We start from the raw sequence: 23,448 nt of genomic DNA, 5'->3' as shown, positions 1-23,448 counted from the left end.
TTTTACTAATTTATTATTGCTCTGTTCTTTAAGAACATTGAGCACTCTATTTGTAAAATACACTAACATAATTTACATATATATATATATATATATATATATATATATATATATATATATATATATATATATATATATATATATATATATATATATATATATATATATATATATATATATATATATATATATATATATATATATATATATATATATCTAAGTGATCATGAAACAGTTATTTACTCAGTATTATAGACTTGATGGAATTGAGCTAATGGCGAGGAGAAGTGGCAAATGGTGAAAATAACGCTGCGGCTCATAACGATAGTAATACATTTCTGAAAATTCGATTTAAATCTGCGGCGTTCACCGTTTACGAAACAATATACGGTGTTAAAGGCGTTTCCTACAACGTCCAATATCCAACCTTGAACGAGGTAGTCTTAAAGCAAATGTTTATTTTATTATTTTTAAAGTGTTTGTTCTTAAGTGTTGCAAAAATAAAATTATTTTTATTCGAAGTGGACACACTGTCTAAAATGTAAAAAGATATCACTTTATAAATGATAGTTTTGTAGGTTAGGCTCAAGCTATAAACTAAATCTAAAGCTGCTCACATGGGATTCGTTCTTTTAAATAAACAACAGTTTTACGTTGAATCGATGTAGCAGCTAAATTACACAGTAAACGTAAGTAATTTCATTTCCTTACCTTTTTTTTGCTACCCCATTATCGTGAATTATTTGCTTTAAAAAAATTAGTTTTTAAAATAGTTATACACGTTTTATTATTCATTTATTTAAAATGCTATTAGAAGTCTTATATTAAATGTTTTACTCATTAAAAACCATGCGTTGAAACTTAATCTTGGGCTGTTGCTTTAGTTTGAGCTAGAGGCAGTAAATAACTAAAATGAACTACATCCATGTTTTTGCTAAAGCACTTTTACAATCATTTTATTTTAATAGAAAACACTATTTTAGTACTAACTTAATTTAACGTAATTTTAATAGTTATTTTATTAAAGTTATAGTTTTTTTTCAATAAAAACACAAAAATTTTGTCAAATACAGTAAGCATTATAGGTTTTGTTGTAACAATGTTTAAACTTTATACACAAATTTTTACATTTGTAAAATACTTTTTTGTTTTAACAAAGTACAAGTAGTTCAGATTTTTACAAATGTGAACTAGTTAATAATAAAAAATGTGAACTATATAATTTACATTTTTACAAATGTGAACCACCAGTACTTTGTTAAAACAAAAAATGACTTGGTTGAAATAGATGAGAGAAAGTTACATTAATGTAAATTAATGAAACAACTTATAAACAATGAGTTAAGAAAATAATAAAAATTGTAATTTTTTATATTTTGCAAGTTGTTATCATACTCCTTTCTCCTGGTAGTAATTTATAACCAAGGGTTATTTAAGTTTTGTTTAATTTCATAATTTCAGATTGACTCCAAAGCGATAAAGATAATAAAATGACATTAGCTGATGAGACAGCGTGCTACAGCAGAATGTCTTAAATGCAGCCAATCTTGAAGTATTTTCTGCTAATGTTAAGAGAAAAAATAAATTACATTCTTTTTTCAAGATTTTCTAATAGTAATAAGTAGCAACAGATGAATGGTAGAAAAATGTCACAAACATGTATTGGTTTAAGTTAAATGCTTAAAATAGTTATGTAAATTGAAAATTTAAAATTGATCAAAAGCTAGTTTGTTATTTATCATTAGAAAGGGCTCTAATACTTAAAAAATACTTAAACTCTAATACTTAAAAATACTTTAAATCTAATATTTAAAGGTGAAAAAATTATTAAAATCAAACAATTTTACAAAAAGTTATGAGGTTTTTAGTAGCAAATTTTTGATGTATGGATTTGTTGAAGAAACTGTGGTCAAATTTAATTTTTCTTCACTTATATTGTTATAACTTGTTGGATTCTTATCTAAATACCAATAACTTGGCATCAAAAGATAGGTGTAACAGTGGGCTACAAATTTATTACTGCCTCCATTTCTGGGCATTAACTGGGGGTTAAAGGGGTTTCCAAACCACCACCATCATAAAAATATGCGTATTTTTTTTCATTAAATATTACTTTTCTCAGCAAATGATAATTTTTTTTATTTAAAAGTTTCAATAATTTTATTCCGGACCAGCAACAATGATTGGTGTATATTAAAGTTGGTAGTGATGGTTTAACACTGACAGATTTCAAAAATGGTCAATTCTTATAAGTTTATTTGTATTTAATAAAATAAGTGAAATTAGTATAAAAAATGTCAAAAAATTGTTTTAGAAGATTTGCATTTATTGGTGGTATACAAATCGACTTGTGGGAGGGGCGTGTGCACCCTCCATCCCCTCTCTTCCCCCAACTTAAAAAAAAAGAAAGAAAATAAATCAATTTTTATAATTATTTTGAAATAATTTACAAATTTAAAACTTGAATTAGGCTTTTGGTACCAGGTATAACCTGGAACTAAAGTTGAAGACAACAACTTATTTTTGAAAAAAAAATCTCTGCTGCTGTTTATCAGATGGGGGAATGATGATTGGACACATCCTAAAATGAAAAGATGTTTAATTTTTAAAAATAATTGCATCTTTAATAAACAAAATAAATTAGTATGAAATATATTTCATTTCATTACCAAAAATATTACTGTTGTATCCTACTAGTAAAAAAAAAGTGTAAAACTATAAACAAAGTGTAAAAGATTTTGGATGAATTAGTGATTTTAGTATATTATGGTTATTGTATAATTTTAAATGGTGATCTTATATATAATTAAAATTAAATTTAAAGTAAAGCAGGTGGCTATATATAATAATCAACTTAATAGAAATTAACCTTCGACATGAAACCTTTTTCAAGAAGAATGTAAGATGAACAAAAAATTTTACTATTTGAAAATCTAAAACAAAAGTTGTTACTAGCAATCAATTTTATTTTGTTCTGTACTGAGACATTTTAGAGACCCTTAGTGAAGTAGTTTTCTTGGTTTTTAGTAAATAACTAAAATAATTTATTTCATAAATGAAACTTTATAATAACCATTTGTAGAGAAAGACACCATGTGAAGGTGAGCCAGTGTGACAGAATAGTGTCGCAAATTTTTATTGTCGCAAATTTGATTGTCGAAAATGTGAAAAAGGAAAAGTGTTGCAAATTGTCGCATTATTGGTTGTCTAATAACAGAATAAAGAATGTCGCAAATGAAATTAATGAATAGTGTCAGAAATAAAAAAAAGGAATAACGTCGCACAGGAATCTAATGAATAGTGTCGAAAACAAAAAAAAGGAATAGTGTTGCAAATAATAAATCGGAATAGTGCCAAAAACAAAAAAAAAAGAGTAATGTCGCAAATGAATTTAATGAATAGTGTTGAAAACTAGAAAAAGGAATAATGTTCTAATGGAGTTAAATGAATAGTAACAAAAATAAAAAAATAATAGTAACTATAAATGTGTGTTTAGATATCATGTCTTTTTTTGTTTTCGACACTGTTCATTAAATTCATTTGCGACATTATTCCTTTTTTTTGCGACATTAGGCCTTTTTTAATATATTCGACACTGTTCTGAAGTTCATTTTTCGACACTATTTCTGTCACCCGGTAAGCCAGAGCTGTCTATCAAAAAACTTTGTAAGTCGCAACACTTGCTCAAAGGTCATTTCAAGTCAAATACTTTTGATTTTTTTTAAAACACACAAATAATGCAACTGAAAGAATTATAAAACATAAAAATTTGGAATCTTTATAAGTCAGGAAAATGAATGCATTAAGAAAGCATGTGTATAATAATGCTGTATATATATACAGTATATATATACAGTATATATATATATATATATATATATATATATATATATATATATATATATATATATATATATATATATATATATATATATATATATATAACAATACCGGACCAAGTTTGAGATTCAAATTTTTTTTTTTTTAAATTCTTTAATATATGTAGAAGAAGTAAAAATAAAGGCATGGTTAACTACCTGGTATACCTGACACGGTATAACTTTTCTTGCAAGTTTTATGACTTGTGGTATCTATTTTGCAAGTTTTTTCACTTGCAATATCTTTTTGCAAGTTTCTTCACTTGTGGTATTTATTTTGAAAGTTACAAGTAATATTATTATGAATTGTTACAAATTCAAGAAAAAATCAATTCCCCTGCTACCATATCAGCAACAATCTGTAATTTTTTCATGTTGTAATCAACAGCTAGAGTATCAGTATCATCTTTATTCCAGTAAGAAGCACTGTAAACTATGTCTTGACATACATATCTTGACCTACTTAAAAAAGTGTGGCACAGAATTTTAGCGCAAAATTTGATTGTCTGCGCTTCGTGAACAGAGTTTGTTTTTGCTGATATGTTTTTATAAGCTGCTCATTTATAATTTTATAATGTACATCTTTATTGGAGAGTCCGACTTGCATGAGGGTCATGAGGGTTTTTATCTTATGACAAATTTGTTATGACTTAATCTTATGACTTATTTTATTAAATTTTTAGAATTTGTATCATTATTCTGTATGCTGCATTTAATCCAAAATCTTTTTTTATTATCTGATTATTAAGGCACTCCAGGAAGATCTAACTACCAATAGTTATAGTGAACAGTTCAAGTAAGATAATAACAATATTTGTCCAGTTGCCTGGCTACTGGACATGTCTAATGTTACATATCTTATTTTCAAATTAGTATTTGCTACTAATGCTTATAATTTCATTAACTGAGAAAGTGTATATTAACAAAATGATTTTTTTGTGTTTCTTTTTCATTGTTATCATTTGTACTTTTTGTAAAAAATGAACTTTCATAAGATTTAAGTTTAAGTTTCATAAGAGCTCAATTTAAGTAGAAGAAAAGAAAATTGAATTTAAATTTTTTGATTCAGACTTTTATAAATGATAATATCCATAAAAAATAATATGATATTTGAATAGTAAAACAATATCTGAAATGATTAAATAATAATATTGCAGTTTTTAATAATATTGATTATTATAAAAAACATTATTATAATAATATATAATTAAGTCTTAATTTATATTTATTTTTAGAGTATAATAAAGAGAAATAGTAACTGCAAATGGGAAAATCTAAGAAAGGTTATCGATATGAATTTTTTGAATTTTGTTATCATCTAAATGTTTGTTATATTTTTTGTTGTATTTTATCTATCAGTTAGCGATCTCGTAGGATAAGTTATTATTGATTGATGTTTAAAAAAACATCTTTTAGCTTAGTAACTAAGCTTGTTAAGGGGTTTTATTAACAGTACACAATAAAACCCAGCACAAAACTGTATGTACATTCAAATCATTTTAAAAATAGTTTAAATCAAAAACAAGACAAAAAAAAATTGTTACAATAACATATCTAGTATAAAAATATTAGTATTGTGAAAAATAAAATACAGTAATATAAATTAGCAATAACAATCATAACAATGACACAGTAAAACTATGTTTTTTTTAAGGTTACCATTAAAGTTATTCCTACCTCAATTGTGTTGAATTTTTTTTCTTGAAGGGTTGGCTAATGATTGATAATATAAATTTTAAATCGTGAAAATTCCATTAAAACCATGTAACATGGTTTTAATTGAATTTTTCTATTTTCTTGTAGTATTTCTACTGTATAACATTGTTATACAGTAGAAATACTGCAACAAAATAGAAGAATAGCAACAAAAAATAGAACTAAAGAAATATAAAAATAAAATAAGTCTTTAAATCTTTTAACAAAATATTTCTTTTTAACAAAACTTTTCTAACATAAAATAAATAAAGCTCCAAACACAAATAAAATACTCTAAATATATAAAAAAAACACCTCTAATCAAGTGCCATTGCAATAACCCGGTTTTAATATCTAAATTTTTAAGTGTAATAATTTCACAACCAGTATTTTATTTCAAACAATGAGGGCCACACCTTAATGAGCTATAACTTGAAAAAAAAATAACTTGAGCTCAAAATCTCAAGTTATATATTTTTTCTTGTGGTTGTTAATCCATCTTTGATCAGCACTTAAATTTGTCTAGACCTCTCTCAGGAGGTGTTCATTCACTTCAAATTCTTTTCTTTAATAATACAATGTGGTGTTACAATACATCCTCAGAGGATCTTTCCATTTTTTAGACATTTCATTACCAAATTTTATGAAAATTCTTTTTTACTCTCTCATATTTTCAGCTAATAATGCTGACTTATCCACTCAAATGCTTGAACTAAACAATGATAAAACATATTTTTCAATAGAATGAAAACCTAAATATATTCTCTGGTTACATTGCAGATAAATTGATGAATTTTTTTATTGGATTTCTTGCTTTTATATTGCTTTTTATGTTGGTCTTTAAACAAATTTAAAATTTTTGATATTCTTGTATAAATTATTTATTTTATTTTGTTTAAAAATTTTTATTTTTAGAGCTACTAAGTGAAAATTTCAGTAAATTTGATGGTTTTGGAGTTGATTTTAAATGCAAGGTAGTTTTTCTTATTATATTTGTTTAACTTTTTTTACTTTCTTGTATAACTATGAGTTAATGTCTGTATTTGCTCTGAACCAGTGTTTTTATCCATAATGAATTAGTGTTGTTAACCAGTGTTTTGAGTTTTTTATTTGACAAAATCTCATAAATTTTTAAATAATTAAACTTTAAATAAAAAATACTTTATGATCACAATTAAATATTTGATAACATGTTTCTTATTTTGAGGGTTCTATTTTCCAAATCTAGTACTAAAACTTTCATAAGTGCTTCTTGAGTTTTTATTTGTAATATATGTATTTCATTTGCAATCCAATGGAATTCCATTCAATTGCTTGTACAAATTAAATACTGGTTTAAGTTGTTGTTCCTCATTGTAGATAATACTTTTTAACTGCGCTATGTTAATGTGATACTTAGGTGAAAAATTAAAAAATATTTCTCGAGCTCCTTATTGACTAAATCATGGTTGTCACATGATTGTAATATTATCACCTCATTTGAAATGGTAGAATCCGTGAAATGTTTTGAAAACATAAGCATTAAAAAAAACTTTTGACAAAATTGTTTAAAATATTTTTCTTCATTAAAGTTTAGTTAATAATGTAAACATTTTTTACACGTTTTTTTATTTCTAATTACCTAATTGAGCTTTAGCTCAATTTAACAATTTAAACTTCAATATTTATTTAACCTAAGGAATTTGAAGATTATAAAAATGCTTTATATTTTATTATTTTTCATTATCTTGAATAAATAAACGACTATTAATGACAACATTAACTTCTGCCCAGTGTCTTTGGCAATTTTTTTTCCTACTTATGTTCACTTTCTAATCTAATCTTTCTAAGCTGTACTTATTGTTTTGCCACTCCTATACAAATATCATTTGCAAATTCCCCAAATTTTTTCAATGGACAGAACTGTGGGCAGTTTGGTGGGTTCAAGCTTTTTGGTATAAGTTTGATGTCTCTTGAATTATGCCACTCTTCGGTCTTCTTAGAATAATAACAAGAAGCAAGATCAGGCCAGAACCAACAGGGGGCATAGTGACTTCGACAAAAATGACAAAAATCTAGCTTGCAAGCATTCCTTGATGTAAATATCTGAGTTTTAAGTTGATGATGTGATGAAAGCTTTAGATCTCAAATCGCAGCTGTATATTGCTTGCCAAAAAAAGAAGTTTCTTAAAAAAAGAAACTTAAAAACTTAAAAAAAGAAGTTTCGCAACAAATTTATTCAATGATTTATATTTGAACTTGTTGCTGACACATCTACAAACAATTGATGTGTAAAATTTTGAACCTGGAAGCTGTTTGAAGTTGCATTTAATGTACGTTTTGTCATCCATAATTATGCAGCCATTGAATTTTGCAAGCATTTTGTCATAAAGTTTTCGAGCTTGAGTTTTTGCAGTCAGTGGTTGCCTATCTGATTGGTTTTGATATTTAATGACTCGACAAGACTTGAAATTGTAAATTTCTTAATTTTCCTGACGAAAAACTCTGAAACTTTATATCTTTTGGCTTGTTCTCTGTTCGATAAGCCAGGATTTTGTGTGAATGATCCTCGAATATTGATTGCTGCTTTCTTATCCTTAAAGTCACTCTTTCTTCCATGTTTAGAAGTCCTCCTTTTTCTTTTGCTTGTTTGATAAATAGAGAGTTCTTGTATCAGTTTATGACCATATAAACAGTAGTTTTGCTAGATTCCAATGCTTTAGAGATTGAAATTGCAATGTAGATGTAGTTTTGTAGATAGTTAAATATTTTGCAACACGTTATTCTGCTTACAATCAATTATAATGTGATTATCAGTTGCCAAGTGTTCGAACTATAATTTGTATGACTTTAAAAATAAATTCTTAAGATGATTTAGTTTTTTAAGTTCTGTGCTATCAAATCTTGAGGAAAAAAAAAGTAATTTGTGTTTTGTTGATAGATGAAGTTTATGTAAAAGCTGTTTTATTATATCAAAGTGGAAATATTTTTGGAAAAGCTGTTGATTATCCACAAAAATTAGCTACTACTGTACTTTCATTTATGGTCAAAAATCTTTATAGTGCACCTGAAGTTTTAGCAAGAGTTTCACCAGTTAGTAATCTAACATCAGATTTCCAACTAGACCAATCCAAATTAACTGTAGACACCATAGAAAATTCTATATGTAATGGTAAAGTAGTTGCAATTATTACTGATGGTAATAAAGTTAACCAAAGCTTTTTTTCTAAATTCAAAACAGTAGATGGAAAATCTTGGTTATGTCAAAATGGAACCTATATTTTATAAGATTATTTCCATCTTTTGAAATGCTTAAGAAATAATTGGCTGACAGAAAAATTAGGTCAGTTACAGTTTATTTATAAAAAAAATATCTTGCAATTTGGAGAGATTTAGTTAACTTACATACACATGAAAAAAACCCATTATTAAAGTTATCTAAGTTGACTGAAACATCAATAAATCTTAAACCAATAGAATGGCAAAAAGTAAACTCTTGTTTACGAGTATTTAGTGAAGAGACAGTTTCAACTCTAAAAACTCATCCTAAAATAAACCAAGAAAGTGTCAAAGGTACTATTATTTTTTTGAGTTAGTTTTAGATATTTGGAAAATAGTCAATGTTATATGTCGTGGTGCAAATCTTATATATAGGGATAAGTCCTGTACTGTAATGTATCTTCACATGACATTAACATAAAAAAATTACCAACATCTGGTAAACAAATTTGCCAGCTTTGCAGTTTTGCCAACAAAAAATACAAGCAATGCACTTTCACATACTTGTTGTGGCCTAATTGATTTATCTGCCATCTTTTATCAAAGGAAAATGAATAGGTTGGTTTTCTTCTGATATGATTGAAAAATGCTTTAGAAAATTACATCAAGAATCAGGTGGTACTTAATTTATAACCACTTAATTAGTTATTGAAAAAGTTTAAAAAAGTTATTGAAAGTGTTCTACATGCTGAGCTGGTGCTGCAGCTAAATATTGATGTAGAAGGAAACGATGGCCATTACTGTCTTTTATATGTTGAAGATTTAGATGATAGAGAAGTCGATATTATATACAAATTAGCAGATCTAGAAGGTAGTACAAATATAGAAATTTTATAATCTATTGTCTATATTGCTGGTTATGTTTAAATATATTCAACTGAAGAAATTGGACATGATGCAATTACATATTATGAAAAATATGGCAATTGTTTAAATACTTTAAATAGGGGAAGACTAACTATTCCATCTGACACTTTTTTTCTTTATTAGATAAAAGAGTTTGCAGAACATTTCTGATAAATTGACCTTCAGTCAAAAAATTTCCGGTACGGTGTAAAGGCCTTCTATAAAGAAGGCCTTGAATATAACAATAACATTAATGGCAAATTGGTCAAGTTTGCAAAGTTGTTTATAAAAAAAAAAAGGCATTATTGCTGTAACTAAAATGAAAAATGTGATCATTTAAAAAAACAATAATTTCATAATAAACTGCAAATAAAAGCGTGAATTTAAATGCAAATGTTTTTAAATAGATTGGACTAACTGATTAATATAAAACTATTATACTCTAAAATTATTATCTATTGATAAAATATAAGATTATTTAACTGATAAAATATGAACATTTTAAATATAGTTAATTGGTTTTTGTGATGTATCAGTTCCACGAGGTGATGATGTTTGTCAAGAAGCTATCAGTAAACTGAAGGTTAGTTTTTTGATTCATAAAAATGTATGAAAAATATTTAATTTTAAACTTTTACTGTTCTGTTTTAATAAATTTTATTATATTATAGTATGTATTACTTTTAAGCAACATGCATTAAAAATGAACAAAGAAAAAAAAGAACACAAACAACGGATCACTGTCAACATTACTCTGAAAGGAATACGTTTACTTGATGAACAAACAGAGGTAAGATCAAACTTTTTACATTTTACTACATTTTTATTTGATGAATTTTTTACAGGATAAATATTATTAAAATTCTGTTATCAATGTAAGTCCTGTTATAAAGTATAATAAAATTATAATCAATTGAGGTAATAAGGTTATTAGAAATGTTATTTTAAAAAAAACATGTTTAAAAATAAATTTTTAACTTATTTTTAAATTGATAATAGACAAGATGCAATGAGAATTTGCAAAAAAGACCTGGAGGTACTAGTTGGTTCCCAGTGTGATAAAGCCTATACGCAATCTTTTTTTTTAAAAGTATATTTCTTAAAAATAGATACCGAATTACAAAAATATTCATTAAACGCAGATGATATTTCTCGAAGATTAGAGGTTGGAGACGAGTTAATAATAAATGTTGTACTAGTTGAAGATTTAGTTTTGGAAGGGTAAATATTGTTAATGTTACGCCAGAAACTTTCTGGGTTTTTTTTTCTGGCAGATTCGTGTAGTATATTTCAGTGGTAATACTGTTTTGATTGTTTTATAATAGCATTAACTTCATTTCTCTTGTTTTTAAAAAGCCGTTCGTCAATTGCTAACTTTGATTTATGAAATTTATGGAGTAGATTGTCACATATATTCATATGGTATTTAACTTCCCCTGTAAGCCATGGATATGACTTGCCTCGAATGTATTTTTTAATATTTGGGGCTAAGGTATCAAGACATTTTAAAATTATGTGTTTCATGTTAGTCCATGATGTGTTTACATTAGTTGAAAGTAGAACCAAAGACCAATCATAGTTAAGAAGCAAACTACAGAACTCCTGTTTAGTGTATTGTTTAAAATTTCTATACTTTATTTTTTTTTTGGTTTGTACTTAGCATGACTAGAATTGCGAATGCATCCAGTCATATTTTTGTCACTAAAGGATATCAGTATTACGAAAGATTTTAGTATAGGAGTTATTTGTATAAATTATGTCAATTAAGGTAGAAGATGTTTGTTCTTGTAGCGCTTTTTATTAGTTGTTTGAAACCATAGAATTGTAGCATAGATTTTATTTTGATATGATCATTTGGTTTCAAATAATTAACATTGAGATCTCCCATTAATATTGTTTCTATTGAGTTAAACTTAGATATCATTTTTGAAAAAAGGTTAAGGAAGTTGGGGTTTAGGTATTTTGAGCCATCTGGTGGGTGATACATGACACAGAATAATATTATGAGAATAATATTATGGGTGAGATCGTTACATCTCACCCACCTTAACTTATTGGATATGTAAACTGCAATACCTTTGCCAGGTCCATTTTGATGTGCGCTGTTTAGAAATGTATAGCCCTCATTATCATATAGCCCTCAATATCATATACTATTTATTTATATACAATATATATTTCATACTATAATACTTGGCAATTATTTTGAAGAGTTTCGGTATTTTGTTTTAAGTTATTTATTTTGTGAATGTCTGTAAACATTTGTAATTGTTTGAGTTATTTATTCTGTGAATGTTTTTAAACATTTTAAAGTATTTGTAATTTATTATCAACACATTTGTATATGTAAAACGAATATTTGTATATACAATTTATTATTATTTGTATAGTTTTTTTTATATGCAGTTTAATAACATTTGTAAAATATTTTTTTATGTAAATCTAATGTAATACAAAATGCATACATTAATACTTGATGCATGTATATACAAAAAAATTGCGTCCGCATCCATATGCATATAAGTCAGTTTATGTGGGCAAAAAAAAACCTTTACAAAGTTTTCATTAAAAAAAGTTAAATGTATTGTTTAGTAACATTGTAAATAATAGTAAGAGGTAAACAAAAAAATAAAATGGAGCTTTGTGTATTTAAAATCAAAAATCAACAAATTTACAAACATTTTTTTTTTTTTAATGCAAACTATTACTGATTTACAGAACAAAATAAAAGCTTAAACATAACAAACTGAATATAAAACTGAAAAAACTCAGAAAATACAAGCAAATCAGAACAAAAACAAAGCGCAACAACAGTTGAATAAAACAAAAACAAATGGAACTCAGTTTTAACAAACTAAGAGAAGGCAAAACAGTGAAGCTGTCAAAAACTTTTACAAAAACATAATTATTTGTCAAAATCATTTTAATTCATTCATGATCTTGTTTATCAAAACCTCAATCAAAACATCAAAAAAGCTTGCTGGTGCCTACAGCTGCATGAAAAAGCACTCATTTAAACATGAATTAATGATATATCAATGGCCTAGAATAAAAACCTCAAAACTCAAAAAACTTGGATTTTTATGTTTTCACAGATTTGTTTAGAAAAACTTGTATCTCAACGTGGAAAATAGTAGGTATAATGTTATATAAAATTTTTTTTTTTTTTTTTTTTTAAACATCTTCGCTTCCAACAAGGCTGCAAGCAGCCACTAATTAAAGTTGGAAGTTACTGTAAGAAAAAAGATGAAGATTGTAGAGCAAGATAACGATTGACGGACGATTTAAAAGATTGCAAATTATATGAATCAGGAAAGCAAGATGAAGGAAGCGAATTCCAAAGAGCTGATGTTCGAGGAAAAAAACTAGACGAATAAGCATTTTTGGAGCACTTAGGAACAGTCACAGAAAAAGGATGACACTTAATTGAATGACGAGTAACACGAGAATGAATTTTAGTAGATGGCACAAGAGACGTTAGCTCTTTCGAGCAGTGCCCATTATAGTATTTGTAGAAAAGAGAAAGAGAAGCAACATTACGACGATGTGATAATGGTTGAAGGTTGGCTGCAAGAGCAGGTCCAACTATGTTTACAATGCGTTTTTGCACCTTGTCTAAAAGAGAAAGGGCATCATTAGAAGATCCGCCCCAGATATGGCAACAGTATTCCATACAAGGCCGGATTTGAGATTTATAGAGGTAGAGAATAGAATCCAGAGTAAGAAAGTGGCGAGCTCGATAAAGAGATGCAACCTTAGCAGATGCTAATTTTGCAACCGATTTGATATATGGTTTCCAAGAAAGATTGGAAGTAAGAGTTAATCCTAGAAGATGAAGAGTAGGTGACTCATCGAGTACATCACCGTTCATAAATATAGGAAGATCTAAATTATTGTGATAACGATTGGCTGAAAAAAATTGAGTTTTATCTGAATTAAAGTTCACCAGCCACTGTGAGCCCCATGCTGTAGCAGAAGTGAGATCCTTTTCAAGCTCAAATGCCCCCTCCAGGCAATCAGAGGGTGTTGGTTTCTTATCACGACAAGAATAAATGGTAGTATCATCAGCAAACAATGCCTTGCTTAGATGTGAGAATATCTGGAAGATCGTTAATGTAAATTAAAAAGAGTATAGGGCCAAGGATAGAACCTTGAGGAACCCCTGAAGTTACAGAATAAGAAGAAGAGTGTTGTCCATCGAGGACAACTTTTATGCTACGATTGGAAAGGAAGGATTCAATGATCTTAAAGATGTTGCCGGATACACCATAAGAAGAAAGCTTATGGAGAAGACCAGCATGCCAAACTTTATCAAACGCTTTTGAAATGTCAAGAGCGATGGCCTTAACCTCTCCACCTTCATCTAATGCACGATAAAACCTGTCAGTTATTACTGTTAGCAAATCAGCTTTAGAACGAGAAGATCGAAATCCATATTGATGGTCAGAAAGTAAGTTGTTAGATTCAAGATGAGAAATTAAGTGTTTGTTAATTAAAGATTCAAAAACCTTGCTTATGATAGGAAGAAGACTTATGGGACGGTAGTTAGACGAATCAGATCGCTCCCCAGAATTTTTGAAGATAGGGATAACAGATGCGGCTTTCCAGCAGGCTGGAAAACAAGACTCTGATAAGCACTTGTTGAATAGTTTTGAGAGTATAGACGACAGCTCTGGAGAACACTTCTGCAAGACAATAACAGGTATGTTGTCTGGGCCACACGCTGTAGAAGAGTCTAGACAGGAAATCACTTTAGATACAGATGCTGAAGTGATATGAATGTCAAGCAATGAATCAACCTGTTTGTTGGCAATATCAGGTAGAACGCAATTAGTGGATTCAAGAGATGATATTGATGAAAAGTTTTTAGCAAACAGTTCGGCTTTGTCTTTAGGTGAGGTGACAAAGTCTGAACCATACAAGAGAGGTGGAATTATAGATTTGCCCTTATTATTGATATTATTAAAGATTCTCCAGAAGTCACGAGAGCCTAATTTTTGAGATGAGATACGAGATTTCATGACCTGAGAATAGCGGGTTTTGGCGTTAGACAAAACCTTTTTACAGTTGTTTCTAGCAGTAATAAACAGACGTCTGTTTTCTGGAGAATTGTTTTGCTGATAAATATGGAAGTAACGGTTTCGATTGGCAATCGCAGCAGCACAGTGTGAGGAAAACCATGGAGGAGAGTGAGGCTTGACCTGGAATCGTCGAGAGGGAATAAAAGATTCCATGCCAGCCTGAATCCACGAAGTTATATAAAAAGCACATTTGTCGACAGGAAGTTGAAAGATTTCTACCCAAGGGCCATCACGAAGAAAATCACGGAAAGAATCCCAGTCAGCTTTACTGTAGTTGTAAGAGGTTCGATAGTAGGGGTATTCAGGTGATGAAGAAGAATGAGATATTAGTTTTAAAGAGATCAAACTGTGATCAGAAGCACCTAAGGGTGAATGTGGAGAAACTGAGCACTGACTAGGATCAGAAACAAGACATAAGTCGAGTAGAGAAGGTAAACGATTCGGGTTGTCAGGAAAGCGAGTTGGAAAGTTGACTATTTGAGTTAGGGATTGAGAAAGGCAAAAGTTGTGGGCTTTAATGCCTGCAGAGTCACTGACACTAGAGCCAAGCCATTCAGAGTGGTGAGCATTAAAGTCACCGACAACAACTATATTAGCTGATAGATAAAGAGAGAGGGCTTGGTCAATATGATCAGAAATAACATCAAAAAGAGTACAGTCTTGAGATGAAGGAGATCGATATAGAACAAAGAGAAAGGCAATAGAGTGAAGTGGTGCTAAACGAAAGCACATGAAAGAAAAGTCTGTGGATTCAAACCTAGTTTCACGACAAACAGGTGAATTCTTACGAATGTAAATGCCCAGGCCAAGCATGTGACTATTGGAGTCTTTACGAATCAGAGGAAGATAACCATCAACACTAAGATCACAAGATGAGACAGCCGAACTCAAATTAGTCTCACAAAGAGCAAGTAGGTCTGGTGAACTTTGCAAGAGATAAGACTCAACAGAAGAAAAGTTACTTCGAAGACCACGAATATTAGTGAATGATAGGTTTAGAGAACTTGGTGATGATGATGGTTTTTTGTGTTTTATAGTTTTTGGTACTTTATTCATTTTTAAATTAGATTGAAGAACTTGACTCAAAGCATAGATAGTATTCAGTACACTATTTGATAGTCCAAGCAATTGCCTCGTTACTATTAATAAACCCTAAGCCGTAACAAAGGGCTCCAAATGTGGCCTCCGCAATGCACACCAAAAGTACAAACAGGGACACCATCCATGCGCAACATGGCACTGTTAATACTTTGATATTTTTCAGCTGTTGATGGAATCAGCCTCTCTGAGAGCTACCACAGAGTTCGGGAAACCTGACTACCAGCCGGCCTCAGAACCATAAAACTGAGTTTTAGGGCTGTACCCTCATAAGGAGATAATAGAATGAGTTGCCTAGTCATAAAAACAGTGACACAAGCAAACCCATGCATTGAGTCAAGAAGATCCAGCTTTCAACATCCTAAACTGGAAACAATGTATTAAAAATACATCTGCGCCAGCCTAATAGATGAAGAAGGGGTGCGAGGCTGGTCAACAGATAGAATCTGTTTACCCCTTAAGTGCTAAATCAACTACGGACAAAAAATCAAACCTTGTATTTTGTTGGGGAGCCATATTGAGTGTGACAATCACATATTTTGTGAAGTGTTTCGTCTGCTAGTTTTATGGAACAATAATATGGTTTGTAGATTAAATTATATTCTGTTGTTGAACCTTGCTTTTAACTAAGGTATTAAGTGAGGGTATTAAATATAAACCTTAAAAACAATTTTTTTTTCTTTCCTGTAAAGTTCAGCTCTTCAGACATATGAGGTTTTTATTCTAGGCCATCAATATATAAAACCTTATTATGATTTCTATGATGAGTAATCCTATATTTTGTTGCACAACACAGTCATAAGTTAACTGGAAGTAATTACTGTATAATAAATTCAATCAATGTCAGTGATCACAATATATCAATAATACATATCATAAACTGTGGTTGGTGTTAAAAAAAATTGCTAAAATCAAAAGTTGTTGTTTTACATGCATAACTGTCATGGGTCAAAAGTCAAATCATGTTGCTGCAGCAATGTATGGATTGGAAGCTGCTATAAGAAATGGTTTAACAAACCCTGCATGTACAAGTACTTCAAATGAATGGTTGTTGTTATAAAAAGAAATATCATATTTTAAAATCAAAGACTTTTATCAGTACATTTTTTGCCAAAGTGGCAAAAGAAAAAAAAATATGTATCAACACCAAAAAATGATTTTCTATTAGATAAGTGCTGTTATCAAATGTCAATGTTATTGGTTCATACCGACAAGCAATCTGTTTGTTGCAGTTTAAAAGCCGAAAAGAGTATTAACTATGTTTTGACTAAAGTCGATATGTCATCAGTTGGCTTGCCAAGCATTGATAATCAATTTACTACCTCTTTATTGAGCGCCGATTTTTTTTGCAAGTTTAAAAGTAAACATGCCAGTTGAGCTTATATTAAACAATTTGAAGAAATAACACAAGGCTAAAATAATAATTAGTTGACATCACTGCTTGAAAAGATGTTTTAGATGCTTCTAAAGCTCATCTTATCAATGAATACTTTTCAAAAGAGAGTTGCTTCAGCAAAATTTATGTAAACATCAGTAAACTATTCGGAACTAACTTTTGCACTACTGTTACATTTGTTTCAGCATGATCTAGTAATAAACAGATTACGAACACTGTAGTATAATAAATTATTTGAAAAAGACATTTTTTGTATTACCTAAAAAATAACTCTTCACTTACCACGCTTTCTTGGTGGAGAAAAAAGGTAAAGAGTTAAAAACAAGAAAAGTTGCATTCAAATTCACTATTTCAAGAGTTAATACAAAACAACAAAAAGTTATAAAACATTTCTTGGATAAATAAAAAGACTTATCCATCAATTTTATGAATTGGAAATCATTGGAGAAGGGTTGAATTAAGCGATCGTGATTTGCGATATATGGAAAAAATATCTGGTCTTCATAATTTTAGTTTATGCAAAACCTAACAAATTTAAGCTAATTTGCTCCATGAAAACAAAGTCTACTTTGTTTTCATGGAGCAAATTAGCTTAAATTTGTTAGCAAATAAGTTATAAAAACAATAAACTTATGACTACAAAAGTAATAACACTCTAGTAACTAACTGCATTATAAAAGAATAACACTATAATAGTGTTATTACTTTTATAACATACTTATAACTTTCATTCTTTGTTCAAATAACATAAGTAATCCCAAATTTTAATTGAAGTAGAAAAGTATCTTTAAAAACTATAGTGGATAGTCAAATAATACTAAAAACTTCAGGAACTTAAACTAATATGTGCTTTATAAGAAATGGTTAGCATTTCTAAAGTGTTACTCTGTTGTCTGTAAAAATGCACATTAATATTAAAGTCAACCAATAAAAATTTTTAATTGGTTGATTTTAAAAGTTATGTGCGTTTTTACATTAGTATTATCTTTCGAAATGATAACCTTTATAAAAAGTTTATCATTTTGTATTTTACATTTTTGTTCGAGTATATACTAATTTAAGTTCCTAATGTTTTTAACATTATTTGAATATTCGCTCAATTTTTTCTTTACTTAATTTTGTTAGCAAAAAAGTTATAAAAAACAAAACAAAACAATAAACTTTTATAAAAGTTATTTATGTTGTTTGAACAAAGAATGAATTATAAAAGTTATTTATGTTGTTTGAACAAAGAATGAATTATAAAAGTTATTTATGTTGTTTGAACAAAGAATTATAAAAGTTATAAGTGTTTTATAAAAGCAAAAACACTATTTCAGTTTTTTTACTTTTATAATGCAGTTAATGACTAGAGTGTTATTAATTTTGCAGTCGTAAGTTTATTGTTTTGTTTTTTATAACTTTTTGCTAACAAATTTAAGTTAAATTGCCCCTTGAAAACAAAGTATACCATTTTGCATAAACTAAAGTTTTATAGACCAGATATTTTTCCAGATATTGCAAATCACAATCGCTTAATTCAACCCTTGATAAAAGCTTAATTCAACACTTGATAAAAGCTAAATTCAACCCTTGATAAAGTTTTCTTAATTAGTCCGATTGACAATATACAGTTAAATTAATATTTACCTATGTTTTTCCTAATCTTCAGCTGACTTATGTTGGTGTTGTTTAGTCCACTTTGATTTTATTGCTGCAAAGAAACCTTAACTTACTACAGTAAGTTATGGTTTCTTTACAGGTCTTTCATTGCAGGTCTGCAGCATTTAAACCTAGTTCTTCTATATGACATCTTTTAGTTCTGTATAAATGACACCTGCTTCTTGTATGATTGTAGTAAGTGTTTTCATATTTTTTCTTTAAAGCCACCCATCATACATAAACTATTTGGTATTTTATTCAGTAAAGTTTACTATATATACTTGAAGTTACACTCTGCATTTGATTTTGAGGCAATTTTTTATAATAATTTGAACTCCACATTGTTTTTAATCTTGTGATTACCGAGGTAGCCATGAACAACTGCAACAAAACTGTTATAAGCCACTCTCTTTGTTCTTTTCAGGAACTTGGCAAACTTGATTCAGTAACCTTAGCCTCAGACAGTTTCAGAAAAAGATTTTAGAAGTACTTGAAAGGTGCCAATGATACCATTTTTTTAAAGCCTCTGGTGATACCAATAGTCTCAAAAAGACCAACATTCTTCACCTCATTGTTTTTAGAAGCGCAGCCCTCACCAATGAAACTTCCTCAAAAACTCAAGCTGTATATCTTTTTTTTTTAAATATATTAATGAAAATTCTGTTAAAAAATGCAATGCAAAAAGAGCAAGCGCACATGAAATGCATAACACATAATGCTTTATCACAACACCTGCAGTAGGATGTCATTGCAAAGATATTTATGTGTGTACATTCTGTGTTCGAACCTCACCATGTTTCTGGTAGTACCATGCTCAACTTGTTTTTTCAAGTTGGTTTAACCCAGGATCAACTTGTTTTTTCAAGTTGATTAATGTTTAAAGGGTTGAGAGAGAGTTGTAACCACGTTGAAAAAGAAGTTTAATTGGACAACATTTAGGGGATGCTCAAAACAGCTAAGGTTTCGTGGGATCCCAGGTCTAAAAATAGTACTGTAGCTCAACCAGCTTATCATGTATTTATTGTAAAAATAAATTGTATTTAAATGAAACTAAAAATTTAGGTGAGGAGTGCCAAAGTAGTTTTAAAACATATGTTGATACAATTAGAAAAAACTGTTAACTATTCAAAATAGTTTATGGTTATTTATTATTAGCAATAAGATTAGTTAAAATCTAATTTTTTAATTTTATAGAAAATTCTATATGCACATCCAATTCAACGAATATCATTCATTAGCCATGACAGTGAAGACAAAAGGACTTTTGGATATATTGTGGGGACCAAAGAAGGCTATAAATTATTTGCAATAAGAACACCGAAAGAGGTGATTGTTTTTTAGTAAATAAGTTTATTAACACAATTCTCTTTTCAATTCACAGTTCTATATATGATACCAAAACTTTTATTAATGTGCAAACACCACTGATTTATAACAATTTTATTTGATTTTAGATTAATGAATTTTTAATGCAATGCAAAGGCTTTTTTTTTAGTTTGAAACAATAAATTAAAACAAAATAGTTGTTGACTATTGTTTATATAGTTGATATAAGTACAGCTTGTATAGTTACATATGTTAATACATATTTTCAGACCTCATAATATATTAAAATATGCTTACATGTAATTATATATGAGCATATCTTTGTAAAGTTGTATATAATATATAATCGTCATATTTAGTCATATACTTACTAGGGTAGGTCATATAAAATTTGACTTTGGTTAGTGATAAATTGTTGCGCTTGGATAAAATGAATTGAATTTGAAAAAAAAAAATTGGGTTTATTTAGTGTCTATTTTTGCTGCCAGGAGCCTTGAATTACTGCATTTGTGGATTTTTATGCTTTTTATCAGTATTTAATGACTTAGTAATTTGGTTATAAAAATTAACTTTGAATGGTGTTAACTTTTTATAAATTCAGTAAAAAGCAAAGTTTCGGTTGAAAAACATACCGAAAACCAAAAAATTTGTAAGATTTTAAATTTTTATCTAATTTAGAAAAACAGTTCTTTTCGAGAATTTTCACAAAAGTTTTGCAAATTTTAACACAATATCTCAAAAAAATCTTGTTTTGCAGAGAAAATCTGCCGGTTGTTAACATTCGCTATTAACTTATATCGCCAACTTAGGTATTAAATCTCAATTTATAATATGCGCGTAATCAACTCTAACATAATATGAGTATAAAAAAACAACAAATGTCAAAGTGCATTTTTAAATAAATTTTTCTAATGAAATTAGTTTGGAATAGCCGAAATGTTGGTTTCAATAAAATATTTGCCAAAATGTCGGTTTTGGCACCAATCAAGAGCACCAGAAATTTTGGTTTATTTAGGTTTTGGCTTTTTTCCTAATCACTAGTAATAATATAATGCATTTATTGTTAAACATCACAAACTTGTAATTGTATTAAAGAACAAAAAAAAAAGTGAAATCACTAGCAATGAGAAAACTAGACTATGGTTATTCCAAAGGCATATTAAAATTAACAAAGAACTTCCTAATAATTTTTCTATATTAATTGGTCTTGAACATACCTAATACAATAGTTCCGTTTTTTTTAAGCACACGTGTAAATTCTTTTGAAGCATTTACAAAAGAATTTAAATCAATAATAACGGGTGATGCGGAAGTTATCGGACAAATCCTAATTTCATTATTTGAGCATAATAACTAGTTTTTGTAGTTTTATGCATAGGCATAAACGTTCTATAAAATATAAACTTTATTATTTGAAACACAATTATTTAAAATGAGGTTAAATGCAGCTGAACGAGAATCTTTTCAAAAGCGACTAAAAATGTTTTTTTGTAAATAAACCTAATATAAAAAAAAAAAATCGTAAATCATTTTGAAAAGGAAGGATTTGCTTGAAGTACAATATATGATAACCTAAAAAGACTTGAAACTGTTCAATCGTTTTCTGATAGAAAGCACCCTGGTCGTTTAACATCCTGGGCTAGAGAAAAGAAAGCCGAATTAACGAGACTTGTCAACAATCGAAAAGGGGTCAGTCAGAGAAAAATAGGTATTAAATTCGGTGTAAATCAATCGACAATTGGTCGTCAGTTAAAAAAAATGAATATCAAATATAGAAAACGTGAAAAGACTCCAAAATACACTTTAGAACAACAAATAAAGGCAAAGAAAAGAAGCAGGAAACTAGTTAACTAACTCTATAACACAAAATCGCTTCTAGTCATCAATGACGAAAAATACTTTTGTTTTGCAGGGGACAACATGCCTGGAAATTCTGAATACTACACAAACAACAAAAAGACATGCCCAGAAAGTGTTCGTTTTATAGGAAAAGAGAAATTTCCAAAAAAATTATTAATGTGGATAGCCATATCTGACCGTGGTATGTCTGAGCCATTGTTTCGCACTTCCAAGGCTGTAGCGATCAATTCATCAATCTATATTAATGAATGTTTAGAAAAACGACTTCTTCCATTTATTTACAAGTATCATGGAGACTTTAACTATTTATTTAGGCCAGATTTAGCAAGTTCTCATTATTCTAAAGATTCTCTAAATTGGATGGACCAATATGTCTATTACGTTGATAAAGAATCCAATCCCCCAAATGTACCTCAAGCACGACCAATTAAAAATTTTTGGGGACATTTGGCACAGAAGGTTTACGAGGGAGATTAGCAAACTTCAACAGAGCAAGTTTTGATTGATCGCATTAAACTAAAACTACAAGAAATTGATTTAAACTTTTTACAGTCGCATATGAAAGGCGTCAGAGCAAAATTGAGATCAATTGCAAATGGTGGTGTTTTTTCATATAAAAAATAATATTTTTTTATTAAAAGATAAATGCTTTATTTAAAAAAAATATAATAGTAGTTTGTTTTTTTATTTATAAATAAATTATTGACGTTTTTATTTTGTCCGATAACTTCCGCATCACCCGTTATTTTACCATATTTGTGCATTGTTAGGCTTTTTTCCAAAAAATAACTATGACTGGATTTACTAACCACTTTTTAATTACTTATTAAGTGAACATTATAAAGTGGTTTATAACTATTTTTCTAATTATATTGCATTTTTTGGTAATGATTCTAAATAGCACTTTTTTAAGTTGTTTTTTTTATTTATTTAAAAAAAATTGTAGAAAAGTTTACTATTTATTAGCATATAAAGATAGTTAAGTTATTAATATATAAAGATTACCAATATCCATATATATACCAAATAATCCATCTGTATATGGTTTATTGAATTTAAATCTTTTAAGTTTGATAAACCATATACAGATGGATAAAAAGAATTTCAAATTGAGTAAAACTAAATTTTTTAGAAAATTATTATTTTAATTTCACTGGAAAACTATGGCTAAACATACTGTGTTACAAGAGCACAGCTGACTTGTCCTGTTTATGGCATCGAATGTGAACTTACTTCTCACAAATTTCTCACAAATTTGCTAAGGATGTTACGCAACATTATTTTGTTAAATTACAACTTCCCAGGATTACCAAGTCAAGCACAATAGCTTCTAGAGTTTCGGAAATTGTGACAGACATTTGGTTAAAAT

The 23,448-nt window shown here is 28.6% G+C and overlaps 1 protein-coding gene across 3 annotated transcripts in view; it reads left to right on the top strand.

Moving 5' to 3' along the window:
- Positions 1-415: 415 nt before the first annotated feature.
- LOC100210874 (disabled homolog 2) overlaps positions 416-23,448 on the top strand; it is a 33,776-nt gene continuing 10,743 nt past the window's right edge. For 2 of the 3 annotated variants that reach the window (XM_065801571.1, XM_065801569.1), the window contains exons 1-7: positions 416-437; positions 579-689; positions 5,114-5,161; positions 6,489-6,547; positions 10,189-10,260; positions 10,366-10,467; positions 20,088-20,219. In XM_065801571.1, coding sequence (XP_065657643.1) covers positions 5,143-5,161; positions 6,489-6,547; positions 10,189-10,260; positions 10,366-10,467; positions 20,088-20,219 — 384 coding nt within the window. In that variant the 5' untranslated portion in view covers positions 416-437; positions 579-689; positions 5,114-5,142. Of the gene's footprint in view, positions 438-570; positions 690-5,113; positions 5,162-6,488; positions 6,548-10,188; positions 10,261-10,365; positions 10,468-20,087; positions 20,220-23,448 lie in introns of those variants that run through there. The other variant, XM_065801570.1, reaches the window with a different exon arrangement.

The sequence above is a fragment of the Hydra vulgaris genome, chromosome 07 (assembly GCF_038396675.1).
Source record: "Hydra vulgaris chromosome 07, alternate assembly HydraT2T_AEP".
Classification (NCBI taxonomy): Eukaryota; Metazoa; Cnidaria; class Hydrozoa; order Anthoathecata; family Hydridae; genus Hydra; species Hydra vulgaris.
Note: the sequence above shows the minus strand (reverse complement) of the source record. Positions and strands in the feature narration are given on the sequence as shown.